Source organism: Leucopleurus acutus, assembly GCF_964270905.1.
Source record: "Leucopleurus acutus genome assembly, chromosome: 16".
Lineage (NCBI taxonomy): Eukaryota > Metazoa > Chordata > Mammalia > Artiodactyla > Delphinidae > Leucopleurus > Leucopleurus acutus.
The window spans coordinates 17,389,725-17,403,637 of NC_139158.1; the positions used below are offsets into that span (position 1 = coordinate 17,389,725).

At 53.8% G+C, this 13,913-nt stretch overlaps 1 protein-coding gene across 1 annotated transcript in view; it reads left to right on the forward strand.

Annotated features, from left to right (window-relative positions):
• Nucleotides 1-13,913, forward strand: part of GTF3C1 (general transcription factor IIIC subunit 1) — a 72,196-nt gene that overhangs the window by 47,312 nt on the left and 10,971 nt on the right. Inside the window, exons 21-29 of the mRNA XM_082857238.1 lie at nucleotides 107-242; nucleotides 682-763; nucleotides 897-1,085; nucleotides 2,856-3,013; nucleotides 4,871-5,013; nucleotides 7,131-7,212; nucleotides 9,341-9,453; nucleotides 11,155-11,217; nucleotides 12,107-12,200. Coding sequence (XP_082713364.1) covers nucleotides 107-242; nucleotides 682-763; nucleotides 897-1,085; nucleotides 2,856-3,013; nucleotides 4,871-5,013; nucleotides 7,131-7,212; nucleotides 9,341-9,453; nucleotides 11,155-11,217; nucleotides 12,107-12,200 — 1,060 coding nt within the window. The remainder of the gene's footprint in view (nucleotides 1-106; nucleotides 243-681; nucleotides 764-896; nucleotides 1,086-2,855; nucleotides 3,014-4,870; nucleotides 5,014-7,130; nucleotides 7,213-9,340; nucleotides 9,454-11,154; nucleotides 11,218-12,106; nucleotides 12,201-13,913) is intronic.

Consider the following 13,913-nt stretch of genomic DNA (forward strand, 5'->3'; position numbering starts at 1 on the left):
TTTACTGGGAAGGTAACAGTTAATAATAAATGCCCCCTGCCCACTCCATGAGCTCTCTTTTCACTTCCCAAGGAGGGCTTGTTTTCTGTTTATTTCCATCTCCCAGGGGCAGCCGTGAGGTCGTGGATGAAGGCTTTATCCCTGGAGATGGGCTGGGGGCCGCTGGGCTCGATTCCAGTTTCTACGGACACCTAAAGCGAAACTGGATCTGGACCAGCTACATCATCGACAAGGCCAAAAGGGTGGGCTTTCAGGACGGGGGCATCCTTCCCCGGGCCCCAACCCGGGGGGCTGCCATTGCTACTCACCTGCGTGTCCCTTTCCTGGCTCACAGATTTTGAACTGGCCAAACCAAAACTGACCAGAGACACAAATGATTACTTCCATATATACTAAAGGCATGTCAGGCCCCTTAAATATCTGCCTGGCCTTTTTTTTTTTTTCCCCCCAATGGATTCTAATTTATTCTGCGATGTGGACAAGTATTCCTTTTTAAAACAAAGAACAGAAAGTCTGTAAGACAAAGGTCACATGGGGAGGGGGTTCGTGTGTGATAGGAGGGTGGCAGTCCCCGCACAGCCTCTTCGTCAGAGACTCGTGCAACTCAGCGCTGTGGCTGCCCTGGGCTCCCCGGGGTCCATGAAGGCTCACACTTTATCCGGTACCATCCTCGTCTTTTAGGAGACCACCGCGTCGGAGAACGGGCTCACGGTGAGGCTGCAGACGTTTCTGTCCAAGCGCCCGTTGCCTCTTGGCGCTGGAGGTACGTGGGCCAGGAGTTCAGCAGAAATCGACGTGGGACCGTCTCGGGCCGACACGATCGCTGCACATTGGCTTTGGCTTCTGGCCTTTGCAGAGGTCATTCTGCAGCGGCGGTGTCCTGTGCTTATTTCCAGGCAACGGCAGGTTGACTGTCTGGGGAGAAGCGCGAGCGGGATCGGGGCTCTGTGCTGACAGAGAAGAGCACTTTGAGGTTGGCCGAGAGCCCACGCTGGACAGGAACCAGAAAGTGAGGGGTGGGAAAAGCCAGAAGCGCAAACGGCTGAAGAAGGACCCTGGGAAGAAGATCAAGAGAAAGAAAAAAGGTTTCGGGATGCTCGTTCGTGTTTGCCAGGCTTGCCTTTGCATGCACGGTCTGGCTGGGGATGGACAGCAGCCTCCCCGCAGCCCAGCCTGAGCTCTGCCTTAGACTCGGGTTCCGTCTCCTTAAATTTGGAGCACTAACTCTGCGTGAGCACGTTTTATTTTCCACACCCAGCCTGCTGACCGAGAGGGCCTCGAACTGGCTCTGTACTTCCCCCTGCTTTCTCTGTCTCTGCATTGTGTAGAGCCTTTTCACTTAGTAACTCCCTCAGTTCAAATTTCTAATTTCTTCTCAACTGGGAAAAAAAAAAACCTTGGCAAAAAATCCATAGCAAAGTCCTCATCACAACCAGCCCAAATCCTGTTATTCTTTTGGCTTGCTTTTTAATATCTGCATCTGTGCTAATCAGGGCAAAGTTTAAAGTTATGTCGTGTTTTTAAATCAGAGGCAACATGGGTGTCACTTAAGCCTGCAGGATCTCTCCAGGTCTCGTGAACCCATCGTGTGCGGTGCCTTAAAGATTGCCCTTTCGGAGTCTTCATTTGGGCGGTATTTACAGCGAAGGAGGGCAGCGAGGAGACCAGTGTCCAGGTTTTAGGCCACCTTTATATCACCTCAGTGGTGTGCGTGTTTTAACGGTGATCTGATAGCTGTAGCTATTTCAGCTGAGAACAGAATATCTTAACAGGAACCTGTTTTTAGTGGTTTATTCTGCTGGCGCTCAAAACAAGTAGGCCCACGTCAGCTGAAACAGCCCCCTCTGTTGAGCCTGTCCAGACGCGCATCAGATCAATTTGGCCCGCAGAGACCTGAACTCATTACAAGGCAAAATACGTGGTGGTGTCGATTTGAATGTAAATGCTCTTGCCCGCTTTTCTCCTGCCCTCGTTTGGAAGACACTCACTAAACAAACAGTCTTTGGGAATTGGCAGTAGCACATGGTAGCATATGGCGTCTGCCCGTGAAACTACCACCAGCGACTCCCCGAGGGGAAGTAACTTTGGGAAACCCAGTGGTTGAGAGCTCCAGGTTCCAATCCTGTCTGCTGCTTACTAGGCTCTGACTTTGGGCAAGGTGCTGTGTCTCTCTGTGTTTCAGATTCCTCAGCTGCCTAATGGGGATAATAATTGTATCCTTCTCATAGGGTTGTTGCCAAGTAGTATTTTTAATTGTAAGTGAATGTATGTAAAAAGCTTACTCCAGCGTTTGGCACCTAGTAAACATTCCGTAATGTCAGTGATCGTTATTATTTAGGTAGTAGCTACTCTGTGCCAGGTGCTGCGCGAGGTGTTTTATACCCAGTCTCGTTCACTCCTCAAGGCAGCCCCGTAGAGTGGGCCTTGTTGTCCCCACGCTGCGCCAGAGTTTGCACAGCATCTCTGAGGTCGCAGAGCAGGGAATGGTGGGGACCCACTTGTCCAGAGAGCGCACCCCAAGCAGGCTCCCTCGGCTTCTGTGCGAGGTGCTTTCAAAGGGCTCAGTGCCTCCAAGGGAAGGATCGGAGATGGGCAGATAACTAACAAGAGGCTGCATCAGGCTGCCCAGCCCATCGCCATGAAATGTGACCAAAGAGAAACGATGAAAGGGGTAAAAAAAGTCTGTCGGGATGGGCTGAGTCTTTTGTGATTAGTGTACATGACTGCCCGCACGATGAGATTCTGATGACCAGTACCTTGCTGCAGTCTGACCTGCTGGGTAGGGACCCTTCCCCTCTCCACAGTGACAGCTCCAAACTGGTTATTAGAGGCCCCCTCTCCTCTTCCCCCCTTAGAAGAGCTCCCGGAAGAAAAAAGCAAAAGGCTGCGATACCACGACGAGGCCGACCAGAGCGCCCTGCAGAGGATGACCCGGCTGCGCGTCACCTGGTCCATGCAGGAGGACGGGCTGCTCGTGCTCTGCCGGATTGCCAGCAACGTCCTCAACACCAAGGTACCCGGCCCAGCGCCCCCGCCCCCTCCCAGCCTCTGGCCCGCTGATTTGCGAGTCCCTCTCGTTATGGGACCCACATAGGGAGGCTCATGCCTAGGACCTCTCATCCATCCCATCTACTCCACTTGGCCACTGGGAGAAGCATTTCCCAGAATCCTAGCAATGGATACCACGCTCGTTTTCTTCTTTTGTTTTGTTTTTATTTTATTGGGGTATAGTTGATTTACAGTGTTGCGTTAGTGTCAGGTGTATAGCAAAATTAATCTGTTACACGTATACATATATCCACTCTTTTGTAGATTCTTTTCCCATTTAGGTCATTAGAAGGTCCTGATAGAGGTTCCCTGTGCTATACAGCAGGTTCTTCGTAGTTATCCGCGCGCCCGCCGTGCTTATCTTTGCACATCTGTTTCCTGGCTTCGGCCCACGCATCTATGTCTTTGCCTGGCTGCAGGCCACACGGCTGAGAGCCGTGCTCTCCCTCGCTCTTCACCAGGAATCTGACCCTTCCCTGCTCCCCGCCTCCCACCCTCATCTGCCTGGAAAACTCCTATTTATCTTTCAGTAACCGCTTATCATCTCTGGAAAGGCTTCCCTGATCCTGCCAAAGGGAAGCAGTTACTGCGTTCTCGCTCTGCCCCTTGGACGCGTACCTTTCACGCTGCTCCTTTGGCTTCTGGCGCCTCTTAGCCCACTGGAGTGGCTGCTTCTAGAGGCAGAGAGACTTCTTACTTGTTTTTGTAGCTGCAGCCCCTTGCGTGGTGCCTCCCATGCAGTAATCCCTCTGTCCGTGCGGACCAAGTCGGCGTGGGACGGTGGCTGTCCCCGGCTTCACTCCCCGCCTCCCATGCCATGCCGAGGCGAATGTCCCATCAGGCTGGTTCCCAGAAGCCACCCAGAGCGTGGGCTCTGCCTGTGTCCCGTCCAGGGCCCCTTCCAGGCAATAATACTGCCAGGCAGAGTAGGTGAGGCGGCTTCATAGGAGCCCCGTTTGTGTTTCCTGTTCTCAGCCACACCAGCCAAGAGAAACCCACTGAGAGGTCTGACACCCTGCCTGCAAGCTCATTAAATCCCTTTTCTGTATTATTATTGCCCCAGATTTTCTTATCCCTCCACCCCTTCCTAAATCCCCACCCAATCCCTTCTGCCAGGAGGAACCTGAAGGCGTGTTGCTGTCCCTAATACCTGGCCTTGTCTCATCACAGCACTGACGGGAGAGGCCTCTCCCCCGCCACCCCACCCCCCGCCCTCCACGCAGCCAGGGGAGCCAGGAGAGCCTTGCACGGACCCTCCGCTCATTCGCTTCGACTTACACCAGATTCCTGGGCCCACTCCTGCTGGGGCGCTAAAGAAAAAACCCTGTCCTCAAGCCCCTTCCTCACCCGGGCTGTGCCTTCCTGCGCGTGTTCACCGAGAGGGGCTCCTGAGTCTGTGACTCGGCACGTTCCGTTTCCGCTAGTGTAACCACAGGCGCCGTACACAGAGCGTTCTTGAGTGTACGTGATGGGTACTTAAACCTCTACAACCGTCTAATGAAATGCATCTTCTATACTCCTGACCTCCTGTGGCGCATTGCCCTCCAGTCAGTATTACCCAAGCACCCTCCGAGCACCTCTACTAGTCACCAAAAGATACTCTTCCCACTGGACCTGGAGGATTTGTCTTATTCCTCTCTGCCCAGCACCCTCTCAGGGCCAGGCACATGGTCGGTGCCCAGTAAATGCGTGAGGTGACAGTATTGAGTGTCCGCTGAGGAAAGAGGTTCCACAGGACGTATTCCCCCCTCCTTTACATTAGTGACCCATAATGTGGGCTCCGAGGATACTGAGTTTGTGTCTTGGCTTGTGTTTAATCCAGGTGAAGGGCCCGTTTGTCCCCTGGCAGGTCGTGCGGGACATTCTGCACTCAAGCTTGGAAGAGTCTTTGGATAAAACATCCCATTCGGTCGGACGAAGAGCTCGCTACATAGTCAAAAATCCACAGGCCTATCTGAACTACAAGTAAGCCTCCTTTGACCTTCCATGACTCCAAGACAGGGTTTCCCGGTGCTTCTAGTTCACTCTTTACACTTCTTTCATCCCATTTGCTTAAGAGTCGGCGGTCAAATCCAGATAGATAAAATCTGAGTCGTCCAGTAGCACGTCGGTAGTCTGTTGGAGACTGTTAGTGAGATTGTCCTCGATTTGGGGGGCTGGGTGTGATTCTGGGCACTTTCACATTCAAGGTGTTACTTACACTTTAGAACAGCTTGCGAAGCAGGTGCTCCTTTGTTACAGGTGAAGAAACAGGCTAGGTGACAGCGCTGAATGTTACCTCTTCACCTCACCTGAGTAGCGTGTGGTGAAAGAAGAGGCCTCTGCCCGTTTCCACTAGGGTTTCGACACTCCAGAGCAGCTCTCGATGTCTCCGTGTTAGTGGTCCATCACATGGCTCACTCCAGAAAGGAGCTAGACAGGAACAGGATCGATGGATCAAATGCACTCAGCCATTTCCTCAGCAGAGCTGGGCGTTCCCTAAAGACGTGCGGGGATGGCAGCTGGCCAGGAGCTGCAAAGCCTCCCCCATCGTCAGTTGCCAGGGAGGCTGCCCGCCGTCTGTTTCTCTCAGGGCCACGGTGTAAAGCCGTCCCCAGCCCCGTCAGACTCCTGCAGCTCCCTCCCCCTGCCGGCGTGGGCTCGAGTGGGGAAGCCCAGCGGGTGGCGTGGGAAGGTACTCGAGTGTTGCAGCCAGCATGAGGGTGAGGCCGGGAAGCGGAGCTGCTTCCACCAGCTGATGTTCGGGCCACGGGTCAGTGGGAGAGCTTGGCTCCGGGTTGATTCCGAGCCGTGCGCTGCCTGCAGTCAGCCAGATTGCAAGGAAAGCAGCCCAGCCCTGGACTGCAGAGGAGACTCAGCCCTCTGCCCAGGCTCCTCAGTCTCGGCGCTGCTGACATGTGGGGTGGCTCATTCTCTGTTGTGGGGTGTCCTGGGCACTGTGGGGTGTTTAGCAGCCACCCGCCCACACCCACCACCACCCTCACCCCCACCCCCGCCCCCACCCCCCGCCAACTGTGACAATCAAAAATGTCTTCACACGCCCCCCCGGGGGAGCAGATCGCCCCAACGAGAACCACTGGGTTAGACACACCAAGGGGCCTTTCTGTGTGAAGCCACTTCCCCAGTGCATGGAAGACTCTTAGAATGTTCTGTCTGAAAGGGCTCTGATCACCTGGTCCAAAGTCCTCCTTTTTGCAGAGTGGAAACAGGCCCAGAGACAGCATGCAAGTTGGCTGGGGTGACAGTGAGCTGGCAGTGAAGTGAGATCTGGAAGTTGGGTTTCCTGGCCCCGCCTGACGCTCTTCCTCTTGTCCTGCAGCAGCCGGGGAAGGGGGACATGAAGGGGGCTGCAGGGTGCGCAGGCCAGGTCTCCGTCCCCTGCAGCTCAGAGCTGTGGGACCTGGGACGGGGCATTTTTCCCCTTAGAGGCTGTGAGCAGAACGATACCAATAGTATCCACACCTGTCCCACCTGCCCTGGCCCTTGGCTTCTGTGTGACCTCGGGGGCAGGGGCGGACCTTACGCCCCACTGAGCTGCGAAGTGAATGACGGTCTCTACCTTGCAAGCTGTTTATGAAGGAGCAGCGTCAGCTTTCCAAGTGCGCAGCTCCTAGGAGCCCAGCAAACGCTGGTTGTCTTTCCCTCCGTTTCCCTTTGGGCAGGTCAGGCTCTTTTGGTGCCTGGAGATGTGAAGATGTGTGCGATGGACAGAGTGCTGGAGGAGGCCGGAGCTCTGAATACCAAACACCAGGGCCTGTTCTTAAATATAAGATCCTCTTTGACATAGGTCTCTCCTGTGGTCCTGGCCGAATCCCCGTGAGGGCAGGCGGGTGGAAGCTACTGTTCTCAGTTTGCACGCGGAGGGCAGAAGCGCAGAGAAGTCGAGATGTGAAGCGTGAGCACAAACAGGCCGACCCCTAATCCTTCATCTTCAAAAGCTGTAGCCACCCGGCAGGCACACAAGCAGACCGTACTTCGTGTTCGCCCAAGGCCAGAACTGTTAGGACGGAAGTCCCCCAGTGGTTCTGAACGTGGGCATCGTTACATTGCCCAGACTTCACGGTGGCCTGCTCTCCCCACAGGGTTTGCCTCGCCGAGGTGTACCAGGATAAGGCGCTGGTTGGAGATTTCATGAATCGAAAATGCGACTACGGAGACCCAAAGGTGGGCCCCGCGCGGTGCTCGGGCTCAGGCTGCCCTGAAGGCAGGGATTTCTAGGTTCTAGTCTGGTCCTCTGGGCCCCACGGTGCCTCTGCCAGCCTTGCAAACATGGGCTTTCCCCCTGCTCATTTGGGAAATTGACTTGTCAGTTCTTTGGCTGTGGCCCTCACTTGATCTGGGTCCAGCATCAGTTTTAAAGATGATTAGAATTTGCCATGTCTCTTTGCAACGCTGCTGTATCTTGGGTCTACTTTATTAAGAAAATAGGGTTGCTCTTCAGAAATTACAAACAGCTAGACTTCTGGAAAGCTCGTGGATAGGCCATGAGTTTTTTTTGCTTTTTTTTTTTTTAATTTAAAATTTTATTTTTCTTTTTGGCTCTGTTGGGTCTTCGTTGCTGTGCGCGGGCTTTCTCTAGTTGCGGCGAGCGGGGGCTACTCTTCGTCGCGGTGTGCGGGCTTCTCATTGTGGTGGTTTCTCTTGTTGTGGAGCATGGGCTCTAGGCGCGCAGGCTTCAGTAGTTGTGGCACGCGGGCTCAGTAGTTGTGGCTCGCGGGCTCTAGAGCACAGGCTCAGTCGTTGTGGCGCACGGGCTTAGTTGCTCCGCGGCATGTGGGATCTTCCCGGACCAGGGCTCGAACCCTTGTCCCCTGCATTGGCAGGCAGACTCTTAACCACTGTGCCACCAGGGAAGCCCGGCCATGAGTTTTCTTTCTGAGTTTTCTGTGGGTGGGGCCGGGACGGTGATTGACAAGGAAGGAAGCTGTCTTTCCAGACCCAGGCTTCTCTGCTCTGTGGCTCAGAGTCTGCTCACCCCTCAGTCACTGAGCTAACACCGGACTCCGCTGCATGTATGTCCGGCCTTGCGCCAGGCGAGACCAGCTGAAATGGAGCCACAGGGCAGTGGGATGGGCAGAGAAGTAAATGTGCACCGCAGAACAGTGCAGCCGCCCTGAGAGAGGAAAGCACAGGCCGCTGAGGTCTCAGAGGGAGAATTAGGCGTGCTTTTGATGCAGGTGATGGGAAAAAAAACATAACAAGGGCTTAAGGCTTTTTTTTCCCCATGTGCCAAGCAGCCTGGAAGTAGGCCATCCTATGCAGGTACAGCAAAGCAGAGATGTCCTCAGGGTCCCAAGTTTATCCTGTCACTCCGTCCCCATCCCTGGTGGTCAGCTTTCCATCCTCATGCTGGTCACCTCATGGCCGCCAGGTAACTGCTGGAGCTCGGTCCTCACAACAGAATCCCAGGGCAAGAAGAAGTGGGGAGAGGGCCCTTGTACCAGGGAGGGGACAGCCTTTCCCAGAAGATCCGTCCTGACTCGCCTCGGGAAGCTGGGCAGGCTTCTCCCCACACCAAATTAGGGCTGGCTCCACTGCTAAGAGAGAACGGGATGAAGGAAGGAGGCGACCAACAGCATCTACTACAGAGGGCTTTTCAGATGTGTCAGCACTGAGCCCAGACTGCAGAGATGAGGGACCAGCCGAGGAAAGGCAGAGAAGGAAGGGGGGCGAGGTGCCCCATGGGAGGACGGCGGTGAGAGGCGTCGGGGAGGAGTGTGAACTTGTCCTGTAGCACCGGACACCGGGTGACAGGGTGACGGGGTCGGTTTGCCAGCCACACCATGGAGGATGAGTTGGAGGTGTGAGCCTGGGGGTGGCGAGGCAGTGAGGGACCACGCTGTGATCCAGGTCTGCACTGGGATGGTCGCAGGTTGGGTACAGAGGAGGAGGGGTCTGGTTTGGGGTTCAAGGTTGAGCGTGGCGGTGGAGGCCGACTTGCACAGGTGAGTCACAGAGGGACAGACCTGGGCGGGGGGAGGCGACAAGGGGACACAGGCCTGCTGATTGGAGGAGACTGCACAGGACACGTTCGGGGCTCCCACCCGGGGCTTGGGGGAGAGTGCTGGCGGCGCAGGTGTAAGGCTCTCCATCTCCCAGTGAAGTGGTGAGCACCTGTCGCCTTCCCGGGGGGCTGGGGAGGCAGGAGGGCACAGGAGGCAGTGTTTCTGTCAGTGTCTCTGGGAGGTCGCTGCCGAGGGAGTTTGCTACAAGATTGTCCCTCAACGTGTCTTAGTGAAACCTCCACTCAGGGAGAAAAAGGGCTTCACATCTCATTCTCTCATGCTGAAAGGTTTGTGCCAGCGAGTTTAAAGAATTTGTGGAGAAGCTTAAAGAGAAGTTCAGTTCAGCCCTAAGGAATCCTAACCTTGAAATCCCAGACACGCTCAAGGAGCTGTTTGCCAGGTAAGGTTCCCTTGAGAAGGTTCTGTGTGAACTTTGGGGCAAGAGGAAAAGTCACCGGCCAGGACCGCCACGGGTGTGTCCCCCACCAGCCGTTCCACTTGACCTTGCAGCGAACCCTGCACTACCCTTGACTCTGGATGCCCTCGTCTCCTCTCATGGGCGACTTGAAAATGGGAGGCACTGCCATCCCTCGCGCCCCACCAAGTACTCCCTTCCATCACAGGAAGGCCCTGCTCTGACTTAATTCTGGCTTGCCCAAGTATTGGAGTCCTTTCGCTATGATTGCTCATTTTAAGCACGAGGAAACTCTGAGGTGTACTTAACTTCCCCAGGTCACAGTGCTAGTGAGCCCCAGGCCAGGGTTTGCGCTTAGGTAGGTCTGACCCCAGAGCCCCTGCTCTTTCCAGCTCAGCCACTGGGCATCTGGAAAAGAACATGCTTGGGTTTGAGCCCAGACCTGTGAAACTTGAAAATCCTGAGTGCTGTGAACCAGACCTATTTCCGCTGCTTCATCTAAACGTGAATCCCTTCCTTCTCTTCACCATCCTCATTAGGATAGTCACTCTCGCCACTGTATTTCCACATTTCTTCCTGTAGAGACAACGTCCATCCATCAGGTCCCACTGTGAACTGTGTGGTACCTTTTCAGTGAGCCGTCTGCGTTTCCGTTGGGGACCTCGTCCTTTCATTCACCCAACAAATAGTTGATGTCGTGCCCACCGTGTGCCAGGGCCAAGGAGTGATTTGTAGTCGTTCACAGATCTTGCCTTTGCCACGCACTCTTCCCCAGAACCCACAGGTGGCATGGTTTCTCTTCAGTCTTGAAGATGTTTCAAGTGGCCTGTTTACCTATGTATAATTTCTGTCCCCACATATTTTCAATAAATTTGTGGGGCAACTTTTAGTTACGAAAGGAGACGTTTAAGAGTTTTAAATAAGAGTTCATGACCCATCTAGAGGAAAGAAAAAAGTTCCAGCTGTAACAGTTTACCACTGAATTTGATCTTGAGCATTCGGGCAGGCAAAGCAAAAAAGAAGATGGTTCCAGATATTTTCTTGTTTGGCCCAAATCGGGTCACGTTTTTCTGAAAAGGTGCTCTGTCTTGTTCCTAAATTTTAGGAAGCATTTACGATTGCAAAGATGAGTTTTGACTTTAGTTTTGTAGAAACCAAAGAAATGTCTCAAACAGGTGGCCATGTTGTTTTGTAGAGTTCTACGATTTACTTCTATATTTATTTGCTTGGTATGAACACAATAAAACAATATTACTTGGAGCTCAGAAAAGTAGACCGGGGATTAACCTGTAATCCCATCACGGGATACAGCTATGCCCTGTGGGGCGTTTTCTCGCCACCTTCTTCCTTATGCTTGTTCTTCATCATGGTGAACCCACAGCTGTCTGTCCTCCTCCGGTAACACTTAACAGTCGCTCCCTGTGAGTTCACGTCTCCTTGTTGCCTCAAAATGGGCAGTGAACGAACATTCCTCATTTCCTCAACCCTCATTCTTGCAACACGCTCAATTCGATGGGCAGAACGTGGTGTTTTCTCATTTTAATGAACATGTACATGTTTCAGTTTTAGGGACTTTACTGTTTTTTCCGCCACGTTAGCCAGTCAGTAGCCACCTCCCGCGAGCATCCCCTTGGCTGTGGAAGGTCAGCTGGGCTCCATTCACAAGTTCTTCTGTTTCCTATGCAGATACCGAGTTTTGATGATTGGAGATGAAAAAGACCAAGTCAGGAAAGAGGATGAACTTCATAGGCAAGTACCGACGGACCCAGTGCCTTTTCCTAGGCTGCTCGACTGGGTTGTCTGCAGCCTAGCACAGGGTCATCTAGGGCCGAGTCTAGCCTGGCGCCGGTTTCTGGAAGTAAAGTGTCATTGGAACACAGCCACACCCATTGCACGTGTAGTCTGCACTGCTTTCACGCTCTCACGGCAGGGTCGAGTGGCTGCAACAGAGACCACTGGGCCCAAAGAGACTGAATTACTTATTATTAGGCCCTGTGCGGGGAGAGACCCCTCACCCCGCCTGTCACTGGCCCAGCCTGAGGACGGGTTGGGGAAGGGGTTTGAACTCCTAGCCCATGAACCTCCCAAGCAAAAACTCCCTTGGGACTTCCCTGGTGGTCCAGAGGTTGAGACTTCGCACCGCCACCGCAGGGGGGCGCCGGTTTGACCCCTGGTGGGGAAACTAAGATCTGACACGCTGCGCAGCGCGGCGAAAAGTAAGAAAAAAAAAAAAAAGAAAGAAAGAAGCTTCAGCCTTTTCTTTCCGTCTTGGATAATCAGTATTCAATTTGATTTTTAGCTCTGTGTTCAGTGAAAAGCCTATTCTCGTGGGAGAAACAGTTGTTTAAAATTAGACAAAAAGAAAATCTAAGCACTAACCACACGTGTTAGTTGTCATGAGAACCCGTTTCCAGGTTATGTCACCCCTTGCCCACCAGACTGAAACTTTTTCCCTGTGAAAACGGACCAATCCGTAAGGCATAAAAACCATCATTTCTTTTGTTTTGGTTTATGACTAGTTTGGACATTCGTATCACTTTTGTGAGATTCAAAACTTTTTTGAGACCGAATCTACCCAAGCTGAGCGGTGCCCTGCGGCCTGCGGGCTCACGTGGCCCCGTTGCCTCGTCTCTTTCAGCGTGGATGACATCCACTTCCTGGTGCTCCAGAACCTGATCCAGAGCACGCTGGCCCTCTCGGACAGCCAGATGGAGATCTACCAGTCATTCCAGGTGGGTGTCGGGGGCGCAACAGCGGCTTCACAGCTGTGCTCTGGAACTCAGGGCCCTTCCCAGGCCGGGCCGTGTGAGGTTTCCACCGCTTCACTTCACCGCAGGGCCTCAGAGGACCTGATTGCCCCTGGGACTCTAGCCCTCACGCCGTTCATCTTTTTTTTTTTTTTGGCCGAACCGCGCTGCTTTTGGGATCTCAGTTCCCCAACCAGGGATTGAACCCAGGCCACAGCAGTGAGAGTACTGAGTCCTAACCCCTGGGTCACCAGGGAACTCCCCTGTTCATCTTTGAAGTATGGGCACAGGATCTGGTGACCTCCAAAATCCCTCCCAGCGCTGAGGTTTTGAGTCTAATGTGGAAGGCAGAAAATTAGGCAGAAGAGGAAATGAACCTCTCAAAAGAGCTGAGAAAGTAATTGGACTACACGGCATATCTTTTCCAATTATAACGGACAATTGTCAACGTATTTTGATTGCCAGATATCGCCCAGTGGGAAAGCTGCCTTTCTGCAGGCGTTGAGTCATATATCTCCTGAGAACTTACTAGAACTGTAATGCTGCTTTATTGTGGCCGAATAAGGATGAAAGAGAAAGGCGGATCTCATTCAGCCCCGCACTAAGCGTGGGAAGTACTCTTTTACAGGTGTGAAAACTTGAGGTTCAGAGAATAAAAAGCCCATGCCCGAGCTCCCAGAGCTCATCCGTCTAACCTGAGACTGTGTGGCTGCAAGCCCCCAGCGGAGGGGCCCACTCCCCGAGCCTGTGCTTCCCTTGTTTCTAATGAGTGCAAAAGTGTGTTCCAAGTAGAGCCTGTCTACTTTTGTATTTAGTCTCTAAACCCAAAACTCAGCTCTTCAAGCCAGTTTGGGACATGAGGGAGAAAAAAATAAGAAAACGAAAGGCTGGTGTTATTTCTCATCCCACTGATCTGTCTAGATGGGTGCTGTCCCAAACTTTGCGGGGATGCTTCCGAGTCAACAGGAGAGCTCTCGTGGCACGTGGGCCCCGGGCACCACCCCACAGTCTGCAGTCAGGAGTGGAGGGGGCAGGACGCTGACGAGCTCTCCTGCCCAGCCGGGGTTAGAGCTAGCAGGACCTCGGGGGTCGGTCCAACCCCCATCACACGAGAAAGCCCAGCCCCCAAGTTATGGCAAGAGCCTGGTCCCTGTGTCCCAGCCAGGGCCGTGGCCTCACGTTTCCTTCCTCTAGCTCCATTTCCAGTTTGGGTCTGAGTGGTAGGGATGGTGCCAAGGGGCTGTCACTCTCCCTGACCACCCAGGGTGTGGGAAGTCGCATTAGAGAGAGCACCTGAGCCCAAGGAGGACACAGGGCCCTTCTTCAGCGACCCCCTCCCCCTGGCAGCAGGGAGTGGGAGGTCATTAGGGATGAAGTCGGGGGAATTCCCTGGTGGTCCAGTGGTTAGGCGTCCACGCTTTCACTACCAAGGGCCCGGGTTCCATCCCTGGTCAGGAAACTAAAATCTCACAAGCCACGTGGCGTGCCCACCCCCCACACCCCCAAAAAAAGAAAAGGGATGAGGTCAGAGGTCACCCGGGATCCTACCAGGCTCCCTGCAGCCCCGAGCTTCCGGGAAGTGTGCTGCAGGAAGGTGGACGTCACAGGCGCCCCAGATGGCGGTAGTTCACTGTGTCTGTGACAACCCAGCCTCTTGGGAGTCTTGACGGGCTGTGCCACACTCCCCACTCACTGTGT